Genomic DNA, 12852 nt, shown 5'->3' on the forward strand with positions numbered 1-12852 from the left:
TTGTTTTAACAATAAAGTAACAAAGAAGTTAAGTTACCACCAGGTTATTTTTCTCCTTTCTCATAAGGCACTTTGGAGAAGTCAGGATGGTGGGGCGGGTGGGGGGGGGGGGGTGGGGGGGGTGAAGAGGGCCCTTTTATTCTTTACATTTCCCAAAACTTCCTCCCCATGCAGCCACTCTGAACTTTGCTAACATCGTTTTTTAAGAAGGGGAAAACTAACGGTAGGAATACTCTTCGCATAGCCCAGCTGCTTCTGCAGTGGAAAAATAATTTTTAACTAATACAAAGGCGTCTGGAAAAAGAATCAAGTTAGCATCTGAGATGCTCAAAGCGATAAAGGCACAGGTAAGACAGGGCCAGGCGCCAGCTCAGCCTCCACACCAAGGTCAGTAGTGGGGGTCCCGGTTGCCACAGCTGAGTCTTATGCCTTTACCCCAGGCTGGACCCGCAAGGGTGCTCAGTGGTAGGAGTTGCCTTGGGCATCTCACCACAGCAAAGATGGGTTTGGGGAAGACACTCCCTTGGGTCAGCCTCCCTGGAATGGGGAACCTGCTAAAAACCTGAGAGGGAATGGGAGGCTTCAGGCACCAGAGTGGTCGTGGGGGAGCAGGGGTGGGTCCTGATGAATTTCTTTCTATGTCTCTTAATTAAAAGGCACATTCATGCTGGAGAATGAATAGTCTAACCCTGAGTGTCACAGGCAAGTTTTAAGGAACTTGCTAGAAGCAAAAGAACAATAAGGAGGAGGAGGAAGAGGAAGGAAGAATTGGTCATGCAAGGTGGGCCAGGCAGTGTGGCCAGCAGAGCCTCCCAGAGAGATGGTCCCCAGGGTAAGGGGCTGGTAAACAACTTGACTGCTGTCACAACTCCACGTCCAGGTGGGCAGAGGTGGAGGTTCTGCCCTGCCCACCAGGGTTGGGTGGGTGGGGGAAGGTGGGGAGCTCTGCCCAGCAGGCTTTTGCCCCCACCCAGAGGTCCGGCAGGATAGGGCTGACCAGGCTTTGCCCTCATCGAGGGGATGAAGGTGCTGATTTGCTCTTCACAAAACCTGGTCTGTCAGCTTTATCAGAGGCCCGTTTGGGGCCACTACAGCATACATTATTGTTCCCCTAAAAAATGTTCAATCCCCTCCCCAATATTTAAAACACCACAATAAAAATACATAGTAAATTCAAGTTTACATAGCACGCTCAGAAAAGAAACTGCCATGACAACACTAAACAGCTACGCAAATCTGGATTGACACACAATCAAGCTAGCTCAGAATTAGAACCTGATTTGTTCTTTCTTTAAAAGACTACAAACTGCTATTCTAAAAAAGTCTTTACATTCAGAAATCAGACAATCTGGAGAAAGGCCACTGAATGTGAGAACACTCGCGGCTTTTGCTTTGATAGCTAAAGTTGCCTTGGAATTCACACTTTTGAGCAGGGCAAAAAGATCCAAGGCTCAAGTTTAAAATTCATTTGTTAAAAAAAATACACAAACACACACACACGAGTGATTGTAACAGTGGCATAGAACTGAAAGGAGGAGGGAAGGGGATCAAATGAGAATGGTTGATTTCTGCGTTTTCCTGTTAAAATGTGATAACCAAAAAGAAAAAATCTTATCAGTTCAACTTCAGCAGCACTTTCCAATTTTTCATAGGTAATAATACCACAATTTAAAGCAAAATTCTTATTTCACGACAAATTAGCAGTTGATCATGGGGAATGAGTCCCACAGCCACCAAATTTTGGGCTGTGCCCAGATCTGACTCTTTGGAGTGACCCTGTGAATATGCCAGGGATGCCCCAAAGGCTGACAGTTTCTTCACTTACAAACACCTTGTAGAGCTAAGAAGTCACATGCTCAGCCAAGTTGGGGGCAGAATCTCCCGCTCTGGTCATCTGGAAAAGCATCTGAATGGTGAGTGAAGGGGCCTATCACTCAGACTGGTAAGGATGAGAGGGACCAGCCCAGCAGATTGGCAAAACACAGCAGAGGTCCTGCTCACTTTCAGGTTTCTTATTGTTCTTCCAAAATGCTAGCTCGGTGACCCAATGTCCACTGTGATCTTGGTATATAAGGGGTGTCTCTCTTTGTCCAACACTTTATAGGTGAGTGAGTTCAAACCATCAGAGAACATTGTCTCCTTCGTGTGTGCAATTCGGTCAAACCTACACGGAAACAGGGCAAGGGGTTGGTGTCAAGACAAAGATCTTAGGAAAAAAACACTGAACCTTTGTACTTCACTGCTCCTCCCCCTCCTACTCCACCCTCACCCCAATAGCTGAACCCTCCCTTTCCCTGGAGGCACAGAACCATTTCCAGAGCCTCATTCCTGCAGCCTATCCCACACCATAGAGGGAAGAAGGAATATAAAGGAACACAAAACGCACCTTTGAGGATTGGGTTCATTTTTCTTGTCTCTTGAATGACGGATCATCCGACACTTGCCAACAATAGCATTTGGGCGAGATATAGACATGCCCTTAAAAACTAATCTGCAAGGAATAAAGGGGCACGTGATCATCGCAGTGCTGCCGTAAGTCTTGGGTCTGATAGCCCAAGCTGCAAGACCACAGCCCCAAATGCCACCGTGCTCACTGTGCTCACAGGGACCCCACCCCAAGCCAGCATGGCACCGCTTCCCTAAGTCCTTTTGTCTGGTGACTGTTATATGCCAGCCTCTGGGGTGCCTGCCCTCACAGAACTCACAGTGCAGATATTAGAACAGTGCCAGGCGGGGAAGAGGGACTGTAGCAGAGAGAAGCGACTAACTGCCTGAGGAAGAGCAGTCAGAGCCACGTCATGAAGCTGTACAGGTTCCTGCCAGAGCATTTTGAGTGGCCAGGACAGTACAGGAAAAGGCAGGGAGGTGAGAGCAAGCACAGTGGCCTCAGGGGGCAACACGAGCTTCAGGAGAGTGGTAGAAAGGGTTTACGATAGGAAGTGGTCAGAGATGAGGCTGGAAAGAAGTGCAAAGGCTAAGATGTGGAAGGCTTCTCAGAGCTCTTAGCATCCCAAAGAACAGAGCCAGTGTCTGAAAGGACTACAACACGTGGTATTTCCCAAAGGCTTTTGATCAAGGAGAAGTCTTTCAGATAAGCAGTCTAAAAATGGAGGTCAGGGAATAAGACTAGAGGCAACCAGGAGAGGGTAGACGGTTCTGAGTAGGACTGGGGGCAAAGCATGAGAATAGGAAAATTCAAGTGAGTTAAGAGGCAGGACTGGCTGGTCCTGGCCTCGTGTAGTGCTCTGCTCATGCAGCTCCCATGCTAATCTAGTGCTTGGCACATTAGTAGGTGATAAAGGACCTAGCTCTTACATAATATTTATCTTTCTAGAAAACCACTAATCCTTCCAAAGATGGAGGCATCCATCCTCAGTGCTCCCTGTTTCCAGCCTTTCTGACCATTTAGGCCTATGGTGTCACATCAGTCCTGAACACCATCCTATGCACTCAGGGTTTGCCCAGGTGTGGTGCTGTGTAGGCAAGTTTATTTAAAGATTTATTTTATTTATTTATGCATACAAGAACTGTGTGTAGGACAGAAGTATGGAGGGGGTTTGAGAGGATTCACCAGAGACAAAGTGGGGAGCAGAACAGGCAGACTGACTGAAATACACTGCAGAGGGGAGCAGCAGATGAGACAGGAGAGGTCTGCTGCGCCATGTGGGTAGCTCCCTGGCCGGGGATCAAACTCGTGCTGCTGTGGCTGCAGATAGCTTCACAGTGCCAAGACTTATTCCCCTGTGCCACCAGGGAGGCCCCAAGGCAAGCTTATTTTTGTCTGGGCGTGGTATCCAGGTCTTTGGTGTCCTCATTGGGCCTACCGGGCACAGTGCTCTCTCTGCATGTAACAGACACTCAATAAGTGCATGCTTGATAACCAGTCTTCATATTCTAAACTTGAAGTTTTCTTCAAGGCCTTTATTAAAGACTTGAGTGTATGTCAGGTTCTCATACAAAGTTAACCTTGAATGACCTGGGTGCTACTCTGACAGACATCTCCTATTAATTGATCAAATTCATGTATTCCCATTCAGGAAGGCAACAGCGTGTATTCTGATGTCAAACCCACAGACAAGTTCAGACAGGCTCCCAGAAGGAGAAGTTGCTTCTTCTCTGCAGCTGGCAGGATTGAAGCCTCCATTACCAGGGGGAACTAGGCCAAGTGTGGATGCAAATGCCACTGACAGATGGCTTTTGACCACCTGCAAAGACAGCTATGTAAACCTACAAAGGTTTACTGGCTTCCAGGGAGCCCCAGGGTGTGGATGGGTGAGTAGGTCATGGAGTGATGGTTACTTCACGATAAAGGGGGTGGGCTACGCGTCAAGTACACTCACCCTTCACTTGGGTCTCACTTTACATTTTTCAAGGCTAAAGCAAAAAATCATAAGGCCCAACTTTTCTGAAGACATCTTTAGCATCTATAGCAGGACACACCCAAGAATTTGGAGTGGAGACTGTACCCCCCACCCCCACCCCAGGGTCAGTCTGGCAGAATAACCAAACATTTATTGAAAAACCAGATGTGAAGGAAGACAGGGAGAAGAATGAGATCAAATTGTGACCATTACCTGTTAAAAATGTCATCGTCTTCACCTCCCCAGCCCCAGTAATTATTAGGAAATCCATTGATGGTGAGAAACTGCTGTTTGCTTAGAGCAGAGACACCTCCAAAATACTGAACGTAAGGTAGGCTGGGGAAAAAAACACACACACGTGGGGGTCAGTGGTTAGTAAGCTCTAATTTTCTCAAAATAATACTTTCTCAAAACAAGCTCTTCTAAAAGTAATTTTTATTCTCTGGGACGCTTAAATTGGGAATTAGTTGGAATTAATTGGAATTTAATTAATTGGCATTCCAAGGAATTGGAATTTTATTAATTTTTGAGGATCTTCTTTAAGTTTGTTTTGTTTTCTTTTAGACTCAGATTATATTCAAGAACACACACTGATCGCAAAAGGCAGAATACTGTGTTGCTCTTGTGGTTATCTAGAAAATCAGTCCATGACAAGTCACAAGCACAGTTCTCTTGCACACCTCAGGAGCCTGCTTCCTGTGTCTCACTCCTGCATAGACAGTCCTTATACAGGAGGTCCTGGACTTAGACTGTTTTAGGGTCTCCCTGTCATGTCCCCCTGCTCCCTATCCCATCTGCCACTCTAGCTTTCACTGTCCCAAAAGTACTGGTTTGAACACTGACCCCAACAGTCAGATTACATTTCTGAAAAAATGCTAAAATAAACATTTCCTGGAAATTCCCACCATATCCTGACTTAACAAAATTTACGCTCTATCTTGAATTTATTTTGACACATTTTCAAGCAGTAGGCTTCTGGGCTGTCATCCTTCCAAACCTCTTCATATTTCAATAGTGCACCAGTTATGAATCGTGGACTCCAGAGGGATGCAGAGTAAGCACTGATGAGAAATGTTAAGAATCAGGACATGCCCAGAGGTCAGGCGAAGAAAGGCCTGCCTGTGGGTCTTTTAAGGAATGTGGTTTGTGACGACCCTGTGGACAGCTCCAAACCACAATCAGGCTCTTACTGGAAGCCAAAGAGACCAAAACCTATCACACAACTTAATGAAACCTCTAACTCAGATTTTGAGGGGGAAGTCAGCCAAACCAGATAGAACATAAGGGGGACAAAAGGTACAATTATTATTTTCAAATTTATTTAGGAATTCTGACTTGCAAGAACCCACAAGCAAAAATCCCTGGGGGCCTGCTTTAATGAAGCTAAGGTAGTCTGTTCGTAATTAAGTGACATTGCTCAGATGCCAAGTCAACCACTTTTTGGTTTACCTCACACTACAGTCTACACTTGTAATGGGAGGCTTTGAACCAGTAGTGGCCAGGTCAAAAAGGTTTTTTGATAATCAGTGTTTTTACACTTAGCCACTTCAATGGGAAGTACATGCTAAATTGATGAGACTTGGTTTTGTTGTCTCTGCTGCTTTGTTTGGTAATACCTGCCTCAACCCCTCCCCCGCCCCTGCCCCAACACTGCCCCCAAGCCTGACTGGTTAGGGGAAAACACAGATGTGGTACTGCGGTAAAGAATTAGGTGATCACCACCATGCTTCCAGGGAGGAATTAAGAGGGGTCAGGGAATAAGTCTGTGTATCTCAGAGAAGATGATACACAGAAGGGGGAGGCAGGAAAGACAGGAGGGCAAAGAGTGATGGTTAGAATTATGTTTTTCACCCTTTAAGATAGCAAGTTTACGGCCTGAATACATTTATCTACGGGAAGGAATTCATAGCAATTCTGTAATCATCTCACAACCCCCAGACCCCTGAGCAGGGAAGATAGAATGGATTATGAGAATAAAATGAAGCTGAAAAAAGGTAGTTGTATCTATGCCAAAGGGCTGCTGGTTGGCACAGGGCAGCTGCCTCACTGTATAGTCAGCCTATGACAGGGGTGCCCAGTGCCCAGAGCAGGCACAGCACAGCTTCCTAGAGCTCTGGGTTGACTTAGAGCAGGGAGAGAAAGGTCAGGTTATTCAACTGATTTAGAACAACTTAGAACAATTTTTTGTTAATAGAAACATGGGTAAATTATGAAATAAAATGCAAATTTATTCTTTAATGTAAAATAATGCACTACAAGGCAATTTTCCATCAACGACAATATATTTTGGATTGCATCGCTGTCCCTGGGAACCAGCAGCAGCTGCCTTCTCACCAGGGAGCATTTTGGTGGAACCGTTTGGGCTACTGTTAAAGCAGATGCTGGTGCGCTGCTGGGAAATAGAACCAAGTTCCTTCTTAAAATGCCAGGGGACACCTGCTGAAGTACCCAAGCCCCAGAACACTGAGAGGAAAGGAGTCCTCAAGAACCACCCAGGCATTAAAGACTCTCCTGTCTGGGTGGGCAGACACTTCCCTCCACAAACAGTAATTGCCTTTGGGTTTAAAAAGCAGCCACTTGTCAGGGGAGGAATTCTCCTCCAAAGCCCAAAGAGGCATGCTGACCCAGAGGAGCTGCGTCTCCTAGTTGTCAGGCCAGTGAGAAACGTTTTCTGCAGACTCTGGCGAACATCCCTTACCTAAATCCAAACTTATCCATTGCAACAGAAATGTGCCGCGGCTGTGGAAAACACCTATAGGTGTTGTGGTCATCCATGGGAATGAGGTCCACGTCACTAAACACGAAGCAGTTGTAGTCATAGTCCTTCAAAGACTCCTGAAAGCCAACGTTGAGGAGCTTAGCACGATTGAACATGACGTCTCCTGCCTGGCGCAGAAACAAAAGAAGTGGTATCAGGTGCCATAAGAACCTCAGAGCTGAAGGAAGGGACTGGAGACATGTCCACCACATGTGGTCATTAGTGCGCGCTTGGGCCTCATTTTGCTGCCCTCACTTTGCAAGTGAATACCAAGTGGTTGGCCCCGAGTCAGCAATCCCACTTCTAGGAATTTTCCTGCAGGACTTACAAATGTGTTAATAACATACGAACAGTGTTGTTCACCGTGGGGTGTTCCTCAAAGCAAACAATGACATAAGGATCACTAGGGAACTGGTTAAATAAATCATGGTACATGCATATAGTAGAAGAGAGTTGTTTTTAAAAATAAGGAAGCTCTAAAAGGAAATGATTGTCAAGATAGCATTGTTAGGTGAAAGGACATTTAAAAAAACATGTTATTTTTTATATACTACATGTAGACTGATTTCAGGAAAGAGATTCAGGAAACTAGTGCCAATGGGACTTTACAATTCTCCCCTCTTTATAGGGCTGTCTATGGCTGATTATCACATACTGTGTGCCTACCAGATGTCTCTCACCAAATGAGGCACCAGAGAAATATGGAGAACCCAACTCAATGGGGGCTGTCCCCTCATGCTGCCCACTGCAGAGGGGAAAGCTGCATGATACATGCCATGATAGATACACAGTGATGACAGGGAGGACCATACCGCTTCATGCTGTCCACCAGTGGGTCCCGAACCCCCAGGCCTGTTGGTGCAAAGGTACTTCACATTTTATTTATTTATCTTACTTGTTTCCAGTCTCCTCCAATAAACTGTAAGCTCAATGAAGGCCAGAATTTTTACTCTTTATTCACCCAGTGCCTTAACACTGCCTGGCATAGAGTAAGAGCTCAATAAATAATGGACTGTTGGATGGATGGACAGATGGGTGGATAGATGGATGGATGGACAGACTAATGAATGAATTTCAACATACAATGGTAGAGGGACACCTTTTCTTGGATGTTCTAACCAATTCCCCATCCCCCAACCTCAAGGTCATGCATCTCTGCTCTTACCAACCATGGCCCCAAGTTAGTAAGGACGTAGCAGTTCACAGGCCCTTACATACACAAGCTCTCAAGCCAGCCGAAATCCTCACCAATGAAGAAACTAAGTCAGGGGAGGGACAGGCTTGGGGCGGCAGCCTAGCACTCTGGAGATGTCAGTTAATGCCCAGCATGAGGGCCCTTTAACTTTGGGGTGAAATGTACCTGAAAAGCACCAGCAATTCCTACCCAATCTCAAAAGTGGGATGCCCAGCATCCTCGCTCCATACCCCCAACAGTGGGCTTAGAAACACACTTCAGGAGGCTACCTGTGTGAGTAGAGAGAACAAGCACAAGAGACTCACAGCCGCCCAGCCTCAGGTGAGTGACTCAGGAAAACAAAGCAGGAAAGGAAGATGAGTGCCAGAAAGTCAGACAGAGCAGCCAGAGAACACTCAATCACTTTAGGAAACATTTACACAAAAGCTCCTTTCTTGAGCCCATAACAAAGCTTTCTATCCATGCATGGTGGCTGTTCTACCAGTCAAGAGTCACTTCAAATGCTGCCTTCATGCTACTTCTGCGTTAAGTCATGAGGCATATGAGAACTATGAAGCTGCTGGCATTGTAAGCGTAACAGTACATTACCAACATTCACTGGGTGGACGTGACATGCCGGGCGCAGGATTAAGTGCTTTACATGCACGGCAGGTCATTCAAACACCTCAACAATCTTGTAATGACCTTCGCCCCAACCCAGATCTGTTTCACAGCCTCTACCTTTCAGTGATGGGGAGACAGACTCACGCCTGGTGCTTTCCATTTTGCTCCGTCAGCCCCAGGAAGATCCCAAAAGCATTACTTTTGTCTGAGTATTTCAATTTTTTTTTTTTTTTTTATATAGAGGCATGTTATTTATTTATTTATTTATTTGTTTGTTTGTTTTGTTTATACAAGCACTGGGTACAGTCAGAAGCGCGGGAGGGTGAGAGAATTCACCAGAGCCAGAGCGGGGAGCAGAGCAGGCAGAAGGACCGAAGTACACTGCTGAGGGGAGCAGCGGGCGGCAGGAGAGGTCTGTGCACCATGCGGGATCCTCCTCCGGTGGCCGGGGAGCAGCCGGGGATTGAACCGGCGTCGCAGAGGCCGCAGGCAGCTTCGCAACCCAGCGCTCAACCACTGCGCCACCAGGGAGGCCCTGTCTGAGTATTTCAAACACAATTCAGCCCCACTGATAACTTTTCTAACAAGTGAAGGGTAGTGTCTCATCAAAGCCTTTCAAGCTTGTGTGAAAAGATGGGTGCTTACCCAGTGCTGTTCCTCAGTAACAGGGACAGGGTTCTTGGTGGCTATGCCTGAACCAGAGGACCTGGCCTCCAGGCCACAACTGTTTGACCTTAGCAGACTAAGGCTACACTCAGCAATTTTCTTCTCCCAGGAAATGGAAATTTGGAACCATGAATGGGCACCTCCAGAGACAAACTCCAAGAACCATGGAAGAGAAACCTGATTCAACCTCCTTGCCATGTGTGATGCAACAGCTCCTCAGTAACAACAAAATAAGGCTCTCTCTTGGGTGGCTCACACTTGGAACTAGTTAGGCAGTTTCCCAAAATAACCTGAACTACCTCTCACTCCATCTTTCCTCCTAGCCTGGCCACACGTGTGTCCCTGGGGGATATGACAGGCAGGGTACATTTTTGCAGGTGTTACTACCTACTATAGCCTACTAGGAACTCGGGGTCAGGAAAATGGTAGATAAGAAAAGTGAATGTCTTCCTCTTCCTCCCCTGGGATTATAGAAAAGTCAATTCTAGGTTTCTCTGGGTAAAATGCTCTAACACCTTGGATGACTTCCTTTGATAGACAGATAGGTCCTTGCTAGTCCCCCATCCCCCACTGTTAACAAGAGGTGCTCATTCCTTGAAGGGAGGGGGAAGACACCAGGCCACATTCCTGGTCCTGTTCACTGGGCACCTTCATCCAGTGCATCTTCTGCTTCATTCACTGAGCACTTACTGTCTGGCCCAGACAAATACAGCTGTGACAGACACAAGCAGTGGCCTTTTACCCCGGAAATGATAACTTCTTCATTTATTAGCTATGTGACTTTGGGCAAGTCATACCTCTAGGCCTTAGTTTCCTCATTTGGTCATGGGGATGACAACAGTAGGTTGCATTACGTCAGACAACGCATGAAAAGGCCTCAGCACACTACCCAGCGCAAATACTGGCCACTATTATAGGATTGGTCTTTCCATCCATCTTGCAGCAGACAGACCTTTTGAAATATCTCCCAGAGATCCAACCTGGAGACACATTCCTCCCAATTTCTGCTTCTCTGATGGAGGAGGTATTTCTAAAAAGGATTAAGACTCAAGTGAGCTTGCCTGTAGCACACAGCATTAAAGTCTCTGTAGCAGCAGGAGAAAACCAGATAGCCCTTTAGAGACATGTGAAGTGGCCAGGAAGTCACACTCGGAAAGGGAAGCTACACACTGGGAACAGGCGTCCCACTGAAAGCTTTTTAAGTGCAGGCTTCACAGATAGTCCAAGTTATATTTATCCTTTCCTTCTAAAGCAACTGGTTCCTCTTGCCTGAGGAAAGGACTGGAACAAAAAAAGGACAAAAACTATATGACAATCCACAGCTGGCCAGGGCAGCTGTCCTGTTGGCCAAAGGTAACAGAAAAGCTTTTTCTGACTGGGCATATAATTCTGACGATAGGCAGGTCAGTCAAGCAGAGCCAACAATGACCAGTCCAGAGAGAAGAGGAGCCTGCGCTAGATCAGTCAGGCATGTCAGCCTGGGGCAGAGTGAGGAGATTTGAGGTAGGTGGCACAGGCATGATGGTCAAGCTCCTCAGAGGAGAGAAAAGGAAGACGTGACCATCATACACTTTATGCAGGAAACCCAGTGTCCTTCTGGTAAATTTGAGTAGCAGGGAGGAATGTTTTAAGTATCAGATGGCTCTCCAGGGCTGTTAAAATCTTTTTCTACAGCTCACAATTACGCTAAAGTGAGGAGACAGCTAATAGTATTGTCCACTGAAAATGGAATTCTTTGACATTTCTGTTCAGAATGTAAAATGGTGCAGTTATCTTGGAAAATAGGATAAACAAAGTATTGCCATATGACCCAGCAATTCTACTCCTAGGTATATACCGAAGAGAAATGAAAACATATGTCTACACAAAAGCTTTTATATTATCTATGCATGACAATGTTTTTCATAATCGCTAAAAAGCAGAAAGAACCTAATTGTCCATTTACCAGTAAATGGATAAATAAAATGTGTCGTAACTATCAATGAAATCTTATTCAGCAATAAAAAGATACATGCAACAACATGGATGCACCTTGCAAGCATTACATTAAGTGAGAGAACTCAGTAACACAGGGTCATCTATTGTATGATTCCATTTAGGTGAAATGTCCAGCATAGATATCTCCTCAGAGACAAAAAGATTGGCAGTTGCCGAGGGCTGAGGGGATAGAGATGTGGGGCTTCTTTTTGGCATAATAAAAAGGTTCTAAAGTTGATTTTGTGGTGCTAAGATATATAACTCTTGAGTATACTAAAAGTCACTGAATAATATACTTTTAATAGGTGAACTCTATGCTATGTGATTATGTCTCACTATCGTGGTTACTGAAAAAATAGAACAACGAGCCAGTCCCAGAGAGAGGAAAAGGCCAGAGGATCTGTTCTACCCTTCCTCATACATTCATTCATGCAGCGTGTACTATATGCTTGACGGTAAGGCTACAGAGAAGGAAAAGACAGGCCCTGCTTTCGAGTTCAGAGTTAAACAGGCAATTATAATGTGACAATGGGTGCTTCAGGGTGAGCAGTTACCAGGAAAGGGAAGGAAGGGCAGCTACAGAACCAAGAATATATGGAGAAGTGGAGGTGAAGACAATGAACTAGTCCTAGGGGTTCAGAGAAGGCATCTAAGAAGTTAGGTAAGTTTAGCGGGGAGGCATGAGAAGAATATTCCTAGGAGAGACAGCAGCATTTATAAAGGCTGTGAGGAAAAGAGAACATTCAAGGAACCATAAGAAATATAGAATGCGGAAGCCAGAATAAAACATGGAGGAGGAGTTAGACCAAATCACAGTGGGGGGAGGGAGGCTGGGTACTCTGCTAAAATATTTGGGCTTTATCTTTGAAGATAAAACTTGAAGGTTTTATTTATTTTTTTTTTAAAGATTTATTTTATTTATTTATTATACAAGCACTGGGTACAGTCAGAAGTGTAGGAGGGTGAGAGAATTCACCAGAGCCAGAGCGGGGAGCAGAGCAGGCAGAAGGACCGAAGTACACTGCTGAGGGGAGCAGCGGGCGGCAGGAGAGGTCTGCGTGCCATGTGGGACCCTCCTCCAGTGGCAGGGGAGCAGCCGGGGATCGAGCCGGCGCTGCAGAGGCTGCGGGCAGCTTCGCAACCCAGTGCTCAAGCGCTGCTCCACCGGGGAGGCCAAAACTTGAAGGTTTTAAACAGGATTATGCATTGCATGTCAAGGTTGGGTATGCGCCACTCCCCAACCAAAGTCAGGGAGACGGGTTCAACAGCAGCAGCTGCATGATTCCTGGGAG

At 46.0% G+C, this 12852-nt stretch overlaps 1 protein-coding gene across 2 annotated transcripts in view; it reads right to left on the reverse strand.

The window, feature by feature from the left end:
* Positions 1–108: 108 nt before the first annotated feature.
* The window catches only part of B4GALT1 (beta-1,4-galactosyltransferase 1), a 47272-nt gene continuing 34528 nt past the window's right edge, over positions 109–12852 (reverse strand). For both annotated transcript variants that reach the window (XM_037495181.2, XM_054688735.1), the window contains 4 exons: positions 7060–7247; positions 4575–4697; positions 2387–2491; positions 109–2164 (listed from right to left, as the gene is read on the reverse strand). In XM_037495181.2, the coding sequence (XP_037351078.1) occupies positions 2032–2164; positions 2387–2491; positions 4575–4697; positions 7060–7247 (549 nt within the window). In that variant the 3' untranslated portion in view covers positions 109–2031. The remainder of the gene's footprint in view (positions 2165–2386; positions 2492–4574; positions 4698–7059; positions 7248–12852) is intronic.

The sequence above is a fragment of the Talpa occidentalis genome, unplaced genomic scaffold, assembly GCF_014898055.3.
Source record: "Talpa occidentalis isolate TD23 unplaced genomic scaffold, MPIMG_talOcc4v2.1 talOcc4.7, whole genome shotgun sequence".
Classification (NCBI taxonomy): Eukaryota; Metazoa; Chordata; class Mammalia; order Eulipotyphla; family Talpidae; genus Talpa; species Talpa occidentalis.